Source organism: Tenrec ecaudatus, chromosome 16, assembly GCF_050624435.1.
Source record: "Tenrec ecaudatus isolate mTenEca1 chromosome 16, mTenEca1.hap1, whole genome shotgun sequence".
Lineage (NCBI taxonomy): Eukaryota > Metazoa > Chordata > Mammalia > Afrosoricida > Tenrecidae > Tenrec > Tenrec ecaudatus.
Genome location: NC_134545.1, coordinates 76,520,563 through 76,533,695, shown reverse-complemented (window position 1 = coordinate 76,533,695; position 13,133 = coordinate 76,520,563). Strand labels below are relative to the sequence as shown.

Sequence of the window (13,133 nt, the reverse complement as noted above, 5' to 3'; positions counted from 1 at the left end):
TACATATGTTGCCTTCATTATTTTCTAGACATTTACTTTCTATTGAGCCCTTGCTAAATAAATATTTTCAAGTGCTTTAAATACATTATGCTAGAGAGGGGAAATTTTTTTCTTTCCTCTTTTGGGAGCTAGAAAAAAAATCAACTAAAATTTTCTCTTTCCAATGTCAAAGGTTGGCTGGTGCATGTTTCAAACAGGTAGGCTGGAAAAACAGAGAGTGAAACTAAAAGATGTACAGATTACAAGGAAATAATGGATTCAAACTCACTGCCACAGAATCTATTTATCTTTACAGAGCCATCAAGTGTTACATTGGGATATTATATTATATCTCTAAAGATGATAAATAGATTACCTAAGTGCAGAAACTGAGATCATTCCATAAAATATGAATGTAGACGGTTCTAAGCAAGGAGAAATTGTAGACCAAACTAGCAGGGAAGCACACATACACAAATGATGGAATTCAATTGGGGGCAAATGCAGTGTAGAAATTTAGTAATCTAAGTTTTTCTAAAGATTTACAACCTCAGAAACCCAAAGGAGTAGTCTACGCTGGCCTCTAGAGTTGTTATGAGTCAGAACTGTCTCCATGGCTGTGTGGTTTTTTGAATGGTTGATAACAGTGGTTCTCAACCTTCCGATTGCCACATCCCTTTAATACAGTTCCTCACGTTGTGGTGACCCCCAACCATAAAATTATTTTTGTTGCTACCTCATAACTGTCATTTTGCTGCTGTTATGAATCAGACAACCCCTGTGAAAGGGCCATTCAACACCCCCCCCCAAGGGGGCCAGGGCCCACAGGTTAAGAACTGCTGATTTATAATATGACAGTGGATTTGGAATGAAGAAAGACGGATGTTTATTTTAGTCAGGGCAAGACGCTTGGCTTCCCTGGATTTCATTTTCTTCCTATGAAAAGTGACAATAACATTTGGCCTTAAACAAAATAATTTTATTGTGTTTAAGATAAAAGTTGCTCAACAAATTCAGTTTCCATTTAGCAAATTCTACACAGGTTTTGCAGTGATGTTGGTTACATTTATCAATCATTCCCATTCATTCTGGTGGTACCACTTCTAGCACTCTAGTTTCCTACTCCCTTACTGTCTCGTCTCTGTTTAGAGTAATTTTGACTATTTAGTTTCTGATAGATTATTTTTAAAAGGAGCTCATTTCTCACGAGTGGCATTCTTTGCTTTATGAGTCCTCAATGGGTAATTTGGGTTTGAGGTTTGAAGAGTATCTCGGTGGCAGTCTCAGGGAGTCTTCTAGTGTCAATAAGTCCATTAAAGAGTATACTTTTTGGAGAAGCTGAGTTCTGTTCCATGTTTCACTCCTACTCAAAAAGGATACACTTAGAAAAGCTGATCTGAACAGTTAGTAGAGGTAGGCTCGATCCAGTTTTTCTGGTCTCAGGGTAGATGAGGCTATGGCTCATATAGACCAGTATTTCCCAAAGCGGGTGGGAGATACTGGCCCCCTACGCCAACCCCCATAGGAAGGGGGCAATGCTGGAATGATCCAAGGAAGCTGAAAAGGCCTGCACTACGGGATACAGTATAGACGTTTTTACTTGCCAGTGGAGCACTGAATTTTGTTTTGTTTTTTTCTAAAAGGGGGTGGTACACCAAATAAGCTCGGGAACCTATGAAGCAGACTACTCTCTTCTCTAAGCCTTTAGTTTCCTTATCTCACCTTTCTTCCAAATGAGTAGGAACTAAGAGTTGTATGACCACTCAGAAGCTTTTAAGATCCCAAGACACTATGATTATATGATCTGTACAGGGAAGGATTTCTTTACTTACTTGTGTGTTGTTATAATGAGCAGACAGAAAATCCAGTGAGGTGATAGGTAAGAAAAGTTTCACAAATTGTAAATTATGAAGTACTGTAAACTACAAAGTTTACATAGGAATTGTCTGGACCACCACCAGCTGTTGAATACACCTGCATGACTAATGCAAGCTGGACTGCCTAGCAGAGAACCTGCTAGTGAGAAAGACTAGAAGGATGTTGGTAGAAGAGTAAGACGCTTCCGGTAGAATAAATGACCCTGGGGCATAGTAAAAAGGTCTGCAATGCCTAGACAGCACTCTTTCCTCTGAACTCCATGCTTGTTACACCCAACTGTTACAACTTTTTACACTACAGTCTTTTAAAGTTGAGGAAATCTAAATAATTCAACAGGCAACACAAAGTTGTGTGAAGGAAACAAAATTCCTATGAAAAACTCAATAATGTGGGTTAGTTCAATGTTGCAGAAGCAGTAAAACAAAGGCTTTATTTATTTAATCATGTGAGGGGCTAACAGGAATAAACATTTAATCAGAATGTAAATTTTCCCTCTGGATCATAATTATGCCTTTGTGGGCTATCACTTGAGCTATCCTTTCTCAGCTGGGCCAGGATTAGTAGCCTTAGTCTACAGCAGCGTTTCTCAACCTGTGGGTCACGACCCCGGCCCTTTCACAGGGGTCGCCTGATTATAACAGTAACAAAATGACAGTTATGAAGTAGCAACGAAATAATTTTATGGTTGGGGGGGGGTCACCACAACATGAGGAACTGTAATAAAGGGTTGCGGCATTAGGAAGGTTGAGAACCACTGGCAGGAAGGGAGAAAGACTAAAGAAGGGCCAAAGGCTTTAGTAATGAGTTAATATTTTATTTATTATTTTTTTTTTACAAATATTTTCATTTATTTTAATGAAGCTGGTACAGACAATGTCCATTTAAAACCCATTCCCAGCCAAAAAGTACAAATAAAATCAAAAAGAGCAGTGTTCTGTTGAATACACTTCTGCCTGAACAGCTTTATTAATTGCTAATGTAATTTAGAACTTTTCTGGGATCTTCTGACAAGATTTTCATCTCAATCTAAAACGCTTTGTCTCTTCAGTGAAGCCATCTTTGGAGCTCGTCACTACTCTCCATTTGTCACCATGACTCTTCCAATGGGAGCGGCCTCTTCTTTTGGTCCAGACTCTCAGATTTTCAGAGTAGCTTCGAAAGTTAAGGAACGGTCATTATTCCACAGTTCAGTTCTCTGAAAACCTTCTATCTCCCACTGAAAGCCACAGTCCAGGAGGAAAGCAATCAAATGCTAGAACATCAGGGTCAATTGGAAAGTCATTGTGAACATTTGCAATGGTCGGTCTTATTTATCCCACAAGCCTGCAAATGCACAGCTCTGGACAAGGGACCTCTCTGTGCACACATGTAACTTTTAAGAAGAGGAGGACATTATGAAGGGGCTGAGGTTGGATCATCAAAAGTCAGCACAGTGAGAAAACGCTACTGAACACTGAGCACTAGGATTTGAAATGCCAGATGTTTGCAAGAGAGGCGCCAGTTTTCAATTCGGTTTTGAACACCACATTACAAAAGAACTATTTTTAAAAATAAAAAAGGATTAAGGGAAAAGAAAAAAATTAAAAGAATATCTAAACTGTGGAATGACCCCCTGTTTGTTCCTGATAAACTTCAATCACATCTTCTTCCTCCATTCCCAATTCTTTTGGAGTGTGATTATCAGCAATTCTCTGACCTTCAAAGAGAAACCTGAGTGAATTCACTGGAACTCCCTGTCTTTGACAGTACGATTCTTTGAGTTTCTTGAGATGTGTTGTCATTTTCACCTTGAAGTGGATCTCACTGCTATCCTGTCCAATGACTTTGAGTTTGATGTATTCGCCTTCTTTCTTATCCCCCAAGTCTTCAGTTGAAGGTTTTGCCTCCTGGTCAGACATGGTGACGCTGGCCTCTCCCCGGGGGTCTCCGCACTGCAGCGACCTCGGCCCGGCAGACTCTCACTCCGGGGTTTACAAACCCGTCAGGCTCCCCCACAGCACCACACCGCGGCGGAAGGACTGCAGAGTTAATATTTTAGCAGGGCTTTAAGAGTAAGGCTTTACTGGATAGCAAGCTATGGAGCCAGTAGTCAAAAGGAGAGCATGGCGGAAAGAAGAGCTGGCAAAACACCAAGGGTGGCCTTCTCCCTCTTACTTCACCATTTTATCTTGAACACCACCTCACCCCCACACACAAATTACACACACACACCTCTTTTCCATAATGACCCATCCGTGCATTTCTTACAGTTTTTAACTAAAGACTTCATGACAGGCTACTTATTAATTTTATCCAACTTTACAGAAGACCTACGAGAAAGTTGGTTTAAATGAACACAGGGCAACATTAGCTCTATGATGAGTTAGGGACTCTTAACCTTGACTTTTTAACCTTCAGAGTGATGAAACCAATCAGTTTCAGAAGCTGTGATGCTTGACTGTTTGGTAGTTCCAGGAGAAATAAACAATATCAGGCTTCAATAATTTCCTCTTCTCTACCTACTAAAAGAGGTTGTTTTCACTGATGGAAAAATACCTTCCAGTTAGTAGATCTTCTCTTGATATCTTTTTTTTTTCATGAGAAGCTGAAAAAAGTTACCAACAGCAACATATCTTAGAGTTGGTCAAGTTGGCATCACAGAAAACGGATTAATAGAGCAAGGCTGCAGTTGGCAAGGGCTTCATCATCGCTGTGGTATGCTTACAATCAAGACTGAAGCGCTGAAGGCTCTCAATAAATATTTGTTGATAGAATGAAAGAATGGATAATATATGAATGAACAAATGAACGAGTATATCAATAAAACCTAATTTTGTAGTTTAGACTGCCCAAGTTCATATTCTGGTGCAATATCTTAGTGGCTATGTAACTCAGGAATAAGTAACTATTCTCTGCCTCAGTTCTCTCATCACTTAAATAGATATAATAGAAGTACAAGTTCCATAGGAGTTTTTATGAGGATTATGTAATACAAGTAACAGTACATAGTAAGCATTCAATAATTGTTTGCTGGATTAATTTTCATAATTTATTCCCTTCCCTGTTATTTGAAAAAATGTATCAATGAATATCAGGGCCTACTTCATGGCATGATTCCAAGTATATGCTTAGAAAAAATGTCTTGGCACAATTTATTTGCCTACAGGCTATACACAGGAAAAAGTTAACCATTATTCTTCTTATCAGGTAGCTTTCTTGCCTTTATACAATTTTGAAGTGGGCTTATTCTCTAACAAGTAAAATATGAAAATAGTGGCTTAAATCCACTACCTGAAGAGGAAATTAGGAGATAAGGTTTACACAAAAGTCTACGGAGTTCCATGAACATTCAAAACCCCAATTGAATGATCTGAGTATGGTCTCTGGGAGGCAGACCTTAGGGAGGCAGTACTTAATTTATAAAACAAAAATGCAATCAATTACATTCTAAAATGTTTAAAAAATTTATGTAATAAGAAAAAAGAATGATCAGTGAGGAGCACAAAGAAGGCATGTGCAAAAGGCAAGATGTTGGCGATGTGTTGGCAGCACAATCTAGGTAGAAAACCCAGAATTTGGCAAACTCTAACAAGTCATTAGAACGGTACACGCTGAGATTGACCAGAGGATTTCATTAGACTTGTGTTAGCTTCCTGTTTCCTGCTCGGATTCCAATGCCCACAAAGCTACCTTCTGATGACTAATTTATCTTCCCTTGTGTCTAAACTACCAAAATGCCTTGAGCTACAACATTAGAGTTTTGGTCACTGTATCTTCCTATACGTTTAAGAATTCTTTTCATAAAAGAAAAATATCATCAACCAACAATAAAATCCTGGGAACATTACTTTGCCAGATTTGCTATTCTCACTATGTAGTAATCACTTCAGAAAGGATACATAGGGTCTAAAGATCCTTCTTTAAGGGGATTGTAACTTCCAGTGTGGGTTACAATGCAATGTAAAGAAGACCAAAATCCTCATAACTGGACCAATATGTAACATTATGATAAATGGAGAAAAGTTGTCAAGGATTTTGTCTTTCTTGGATCCATAACTGGTGCTCATGGAAGCAACAATGACGAGATCAAAAGAAGTATTGCATTAGGTAAATCTTGCCTAAGATCTCTTGTATTGAAAAACAAGGATGTTACTTTGAGGACTAAGATGTGCTTGACTCAAGCCATGGTATTCTCCGTTGCCTCACATGCATGTGAGAGTTGGACACTGAATAAAGAAGACTGAAGAACAATCAATGCTTTTGAATTGTGGTGCTGAATAAGAATATTGAAAGTACCGTGGACTGCTGAAAGGACACAATAATACGTACTGGAAGTAAGGTCAGAGTGCTCCTTAAAGGCAAGAATGGCATGACTTTGTCTTACATACTTTGGGCATATTGTAGGACAATCCAGTCCCTGAAGGACTTCATGCTTGACAACGTGGAAGGGACGTGAAAAAGATGAAAGCTTTCAACAAGTTGGATGGACACAGTGGCTGCATCAATGGGCTCAAGCACAGGAACAATTGTGAGGAGGGCACAGGACTGTGCAGTATTTTGTTCTTTTTGCATAGGGTTGCTATGGGCTGAATGGCACCTAACAACAGCAGCAATAAAGATCCTTGTAGATATTCGATTATGGGTTGTGCAAGTTGTGTATTATCAAGGCTAGGGATCAACAGATGTATCTATATATATTTTAGGCTTTGTAGATCATAAAATCTCTGTGGTAACTCTGCAATTTTGCATATATTGGGTGAAAGTGACTAAAAAGAATATTTGAACAAGCTAATAAAGCTATATTCTAATAAAATTTTATTTTAAAATGTGTGATGAGCCATATTGGTCTGTCGTCCCCTCACTTAGAGACTACATCTTTGAGTGTGTACACAGAAAGCCCATTGCTGATGAGTAGGTTCCAGCTCACAGAGGATCCTATGAGATAGAGTCGAATTGCCGCACAGGGCTTACAGAAGCAGATTGTCAAGTTTCTTCTCCCATGGAGTGGCTGCTGAGTTCAAATCACCGGCCTTTTAGTTAGCAGCCAAGTGCTTAGCTACTGTATTATTAGGGCTTCTTTTATTGAACATGTATTCAAAACTGCCCCGATTCACTGGATAGATTAGTTCTACCATTCCCATAGCTTTTGTTCATCCCATTTCAAACCAGGATACCTTTAGTCCACAGTCTTAATTTAACATGACAATTTATAATTCCTAGGCAATGGATAGAATATAGAGGCTTAACAAACAAAATATGGTGCGGCTAGGCTTTCTTTTCCTGTAAAGAGTTACAGCTTGGAAACCAAGAGGCAGTTCCACCCTGTCCTATAGGACCTCTGTGAGTTAGAATAGACTTGGTGACAGTGCGTTTGGTTTCTGGTTTACTGTTCATGGTCGCTGCCATCGTTATTGTCGTCGTCATCCTCCTCCTCATCATCATCTCAGAGAGTTAAAACCCTGATGATTTCCTATAAATGTGTGGTGGTATGAGTTCTAAAGTGGGGCAAGTGATTTAGTACTTGACCACTAATCATAAAGTTGGCTATTCAAAACCCACCTAGAGGTCCCTCAAAACAAGATCTGGTGATCTGATTCTGAAAGGTCATACACAGAACAACAATCTAGAACAATTGTACTCTGAAAACTGGGTCACTGTGTTAGTCTGGGTACATTAGAGAAACAAATCCACAGAAACTTATATGTATAAGACAGAGTTTTATATAAAGGGTAAGTGCACATCAAGAAAACATCCCAACCCAGTGCTGGTCAAAGCCCACAAATCCAACATTAGCCCATTTGTCTGACACCAGTTTAAGCATCTCAGTGCTGGCAGGGGTCTCCACACGGCAGCTCTAGCACCTAGGGCTGCATCGGGGTAGGTCCATGTGGCTTTTCCTCAGGGATGTCTGGCAGGAAGTGAGCCTTGCCAGCTGAAGCAGGAAACTGGCTAAGGCAGCTGCACCCTGGTCCAATCATCACAAAGCAAGTGACCCGAGAACTCAAAAGACAAGGCTCGGTGAGCCATTTATCTCTCGGCCCTTCAATTAACCCCACATGTGTTTATCAGTCAGGTTGGCACAATAAGCTAACTACCTCAGTCACCATGAGTCAGAACAGATTTAAACTGGCTTACAGATGTGGCATCATCTGATCTTGCTCCTAAGTCACAATGGAGAAAGTCTATTGACAAAGAGACAAAGACTACTAATCATTAATATTTGCCAAAGAGGAGGCTTAGCCATCAAACGGACTCTTATTCATGGTGTGTCAGAGTAGAACTGTGCTGCACAGGGTTTCCAATGACTGATTTTCTAGAAGTACAAAGTAAAGTCTTTCGTTCAAGCTGCCCCTGCTGGACTCAAATTTCTAACCTTTCCATTAGCTTTCAAGTGCACTAATCATTTGTAACAACCAGGGACCCCAAATAGGTCCTAGTAACATTTGTTGTTGTTTGCACTGAGTCAGTTTTGACTCAGCAAACCCATAGGACTGAGTAGAACAGTCCCATAGTTTTCTGGACTGTAATTTTTATGAGAACAGATCACCAGGTCTTTTCCCCAGAGTGGCTGGGAGGATCCAAATCTGCAATCTTACACCTAGCAGCTGAGTGCTTAACCTTTGAGCTGCCTCTTTTATTGACATTTAAAACAGAGGTATTTGTTGACTTTTCCTGGGATTCTAGCACTACCCAACTAAGAGAAAACATAGGGGTTTCAACCAGTAAGCTATGGGCGTGAAAGCTTAGGAGGTGGCAGTGCAAGCTAGTCTGACCTAAAGGAGCCATGCAGGAATATGCATATATGTTAACTATAACCTCGTCTTGACCGACTTCAACAGCCCGGATACTTGTCTGAGAAGGACAGGGTGATGAGAACTCACCGCCCCATCCCTTTGGAAGATAGTAGCTGTCATAAGATTGGTTATATTTGAAAATAAGGATAACACAGCCACTGAACCAAGATCTGGCCTATTAACCTAAAGAGAAGGAGGGGCTGCCATGTTGTTAAACAAGGGTATTTAAGCTACAAAGATGGCAGGGTTTCATCTCACATATTTTAGACATGTTATCTGGAGAGACTAGTCCCTGGAAAAGGACATCATGCTTGGTAAAGTCACAGAAAAAGAGGAACCTCTTCAATGAGCTGGGTTGACACCGTGGCTACGACAAGGAGCTCAAACATCCAACAATTGCGATGATGGCTCAGGACTATGCAGTGTTTCCATCTGTTTTACATAGGATTACTATGAGTTGCAGTGGACTCAATGGTACCCGACAGATTACTGTTTCAATTCTCTCAAACAATAACAAAACAACAACAACAAAAACCTGCAAAAAAAAAAAAATCCCAAGAAGATAAGTAACATCATTTACGGTTTTAAAATTAAGTCTTGTCAAGGATCTTTGTTCCCAATTTGGTTTAACTTACAGTGCTACTTCAATTCCTAAAAAAAATTAGGAAGAGGTTACTTATCACAAGCAAGAAAGTTCATTGGAAACTGATTATTATTAACTAGTAGTTCATAATTTCCCATATATAACTCCTGATCTATTTATTCTTTAATTGTTTTAACCAATAAAGTCTGAAGTTTTAAGCGGAGCACCCATTTGTAATGTAAAAGGAAAGGATTTCTGTAATCAGGGAATAGACTGGTAAGTGTAGGTGTGAGAGTGCTTGTATCAAGGCTGTATGGTAAACTAGTGAAATAATTCACTTTAGGATTATCCAACAATAAACCAACCATTAACAAAACCGAGTAAGAAGAAATTTAGCTTTTAAAAGTTGTTGCTGTTTTTGTTGTTGTTGTTAGGTGCCATGGAATCAGTTCTGACTCAGCAACCCTATGGACAACAGAACAGAACACTGCCTGGTTCTATACCATCTTCACAAATTTTCTTATGTTTGAGCCCATTGTAGTAGCCACTGTGTCAATCCATCTTGTCAAGGGCCTTCCTCTTATCCCCTGCTCCTTTACTGGGCATGATGCCCTTCTCTGCGGAGTGGTCTTTCCTGACATGTCCAAAGTCGGAGATAAATCTTACCATCCCGACTTCTAAGGAATATTCTGGATGTACTTCTTCCAAAACAGACTTGTTTGTTCTTTTGGCAGTCCATGGTATTTTCAATGTTCTTCTCCAGCACCACAATTCAAATGTGCTCATATTTGTTCAATCTTCCTTATTCAATGTCCTCCTTTCACATGCATATGAAGAATATAACAATACCATGGCTTTTGTCAGATGGACCTTAGTCCTCAAATAACATCAACTCTTAAAAGTGGTATTCAGTAGCATATTTACCCAACATGTCATTTGATCTCTTGACTGTTACTTCCATGAGCATTGATTGTAGATCTAAGCAAAATGAAATCCTTGACAGATTTAACCTCTTCTCTTTTTATCAAGATGCTACTAATTGGTCCAGTTGTGAGGATTTTGGCTTTCATCACAATGAATTGCCACTCATACTGAAGGGAACACTCCTCGATCTTCATCAGCAAGTGCTTCAAGGCCTCCTTACTAACAGCAAGAAACAATGTTAGATCTTTCATATTGCAGGTTGTTTTTTAATAAACCTTCCTCCAATCCTGATGCTGCATTCTTCTTCATAAAAGCCAGGTTTTCTGATAATTTACTGAGCATGCAGTTTAAATAAGTATGGTGAGAGGACACAACCTGACATTTACCTTTTCTGATTTTAAACCATGCATTATTCTCTTGTTCAATTCCCACAGCTGTCTAATGATCCTTGTGCAGGTTTTGAAGAGCAAAATTAAGTTCCCTGAAATTCCCATTTTTCTCAAGACTATTAACAGTTTGTTATGATCAACATAGTTGGTTGTCTTAACATGGTCAATAAAGTCCAAGTAAACACCTGCTGGATATTCTACGTTTTCAGTCAAGATTCATCTGACATCAGCAATGACATCCCTTGTTCCATGTCCTCTTCTGACTCTGACATGAAACTCACCAGCTATCCATTGTGGATGATCGTCAGCAAAATTTTACTTGCATATGATGCCAATGATATTTTTCTATAATTCACCCATTCTGTTATGGATCACTTTTCTTTGGAATGGGTACAAATATGGATCTCTTCCAGTCAGCTGGTTAAATGGCTATCTCTCAGAAAGTTAGTATTTATAATATCAATATTAATTAACAGCATGAGTAGGTAGGTTTCAATTTCTGTACCTTACTAATTTCATTTTAAAAAATATGTCACATTACTTCTTCACATTACAGAGATTTGTTCTACGTACCTTTATAGCATATTTAATTATGTTTTAAAAAAATCTCTGGCATTACCTTTAAAAAGTTTTATCGACATATATTTCACATATCCTACAACATGATGGTTTAAACACATTAAAAAGAGTGGTGCAATCCCTTTCCGACATGATCGCTGAAGAAAAATGTGCGCATAAGCAAATGTGGTGAAGAAAGCTGATGGTGCCTGGCTATCAAAAGATATAGTGTCTGCAGTCTTAAAGGCTTGAAAATAAACAAGTAGCCGTCTAGCTCAGAAGCATCAAAGCCCACATAGAAGAAGCACACCAGCCTGTCTGACCAAGAGGTGTAGAAGGGACCAGTTATCAGAAATCAAAGAACTAGAAGTCGTATCAGTGGGTGCCCACCTTCCTGATACGATCACTGAAGACAAGCGTGTGCATAAGCAAAGGTGGTGAAGAAAGCTATTGGTGCCTGGCTATCAAAAGATATATAATGTCTTGATGATAAAAAAGCTTGATGATAAAAAAGCGGCCATCCATTCATGGAGGTCTAGACAAAGACATGTACATGCAAATATATATAGGAGGATGGGAAATAGATCTATGTGTCTATATTTATAGGTCAAGTATTAAGGTGGCGGAAGGACCTTGGGCCTCTACTCAAACACTCCCTCAATGCATGAATACCTTCTTTTATTAAACTGGAACTCTATGATGCTCACTCTCCCGACGCAACGGCTGGAGTCAAAGTGGATGAACAAGTAAATGTGGTGAAGAAAGCTGATGGTGCCCGGCTATCAAAAGAGATAGTGTCTGGGGTCTTAAAGGCTTGAAGGTGAACAAGCGGCCATCTAGCTCAGAAGCAACAAAGCCCACATGGAAGAAGCACACCGGCCAGTGCGATCACGAGGTGCCCAAGGGACCAGGTATAAGGCATCATGCAAAAAAAAATAAAGATATAAGTGTGTGTATGTATGTGTATATATGTGTATATGTATATATGTATGCGTATATATGTATATATATATCATATTAAATGAAGGGGGAAGTGCAGAGTGGAGACCCAAGGCCCAAGTGTCGACCAATGGAGATCCCCTCATAGAGGGGTTTAGGAGAGGAGATGGGTTAATTAGGGTGTGAGGTAGTATCGATGAAGAACACAGCTTTCCCCCAGATCCTGGATGCTTCCTCCCCCCAACTACCATGATCCGAATTCTACCTTGCAGGCCTGGATAGGACAGAGGCTGTACACTGGTACATATGAGGGCTGGAGGTACAGGGAATCCAGGGTGGATGATACCTTCAGGACCAAGGGTGTGAGGGACGATGCTGGGAGAGTGGAGGGTGAGTGGGTTGGAAAGGGGGAACTGATTACAAGGATCCACATGTGACCTCTTCCTTGGGAGAGGGACAGCAGAGAAGGGGGGAAGGGAGACTCCGGATAGGGCAAGATATGACAAAATAACGATGTATAAATTACCAAGGGCATATGAGGGAGGGGGAATGGGGAGGGAGGGGGGAGGGGAAAAAGAGGACCTGATGCAAGGGGCTTAAGTGGAGAGCAAATGCCTTGAGAATGATTGGGGCAGGGAATGTATGGATGTGCTTTATACAACTGATGTATGTATATGTATGGATTGTGGTAAGAGTTGTATGAGTCCCTAATAAAATGTAAAAGAAGAAAAGAGAAAAAAATGATTAGGGCAAAGACTGTACAGATGTGCTTTATACAATTGATGTATGTATATGTATGAACTGTGAAAAGAATTGTATGAGCCCCAATAAATTGTTAAAAAAAAAAAAAGGGGCCATCTAGCTGAGAAGCATCAAAGCCCACATGGAAGAAGCACACCAGCCTGCCTGACCATGAGGTGTAGAAGGAACCAGTTATCAGAAATCAAAGAACTAAAAAGCATATCAGTGGGTGCCCACCTTCCTGATATGATCACTGAAGACAAACGTCTGCATAAGCAAATGTGGTGAAGAAAGGTGATGGTGCCTGGCTATCAAAAGATATAGCAACTAGGGTTTTAAAGGCTTGAAGGCAAACAAGTGTCCATCGAG

The 13,133-nt window shown here is 39.9% G+C and overlaps 2 protein-coding genes across 3 annotated transcripts in view; both read right to left on the bottom strand.

The window, feature by feature from the left end:
- PCGF5 (polycomb group ring finger 5) overlaps positions 1–13,133 on the bottom strand; it is a 170,115-nt gene that overhangs the window by 72,974 nt on the left and 84,008 nt on the right. The gene's annotated exons all lie outside the window — the stretch shown is intronic.
- LOC142428733 (small ubiquitin-related modifier 1-like) lies at positions 3,177–3,889 on the bottom strand. Its single transcript, XM_075533543.1, has one exon. The coding sequence runs from the start codon at positions 3,753–3,755 to the stop codon at positions 3,450–3,452; it is 306 nt and encodes a 101-aa protein (XP_075389658.1). The 5' UTR covers positions 3,756–3,889; the 3' UTR covers positions 3,177–3,449.

What these genes read in the sequence shown, in the direction of transcription:
- LOC142428733 (XM_075533543.1), bottom strand. Translation starts at nt 3,755, where the DNA reads ATGTCTGACCAGGAGGCAAAACCTTCAACTGAAGACTTGGGGGATAAG.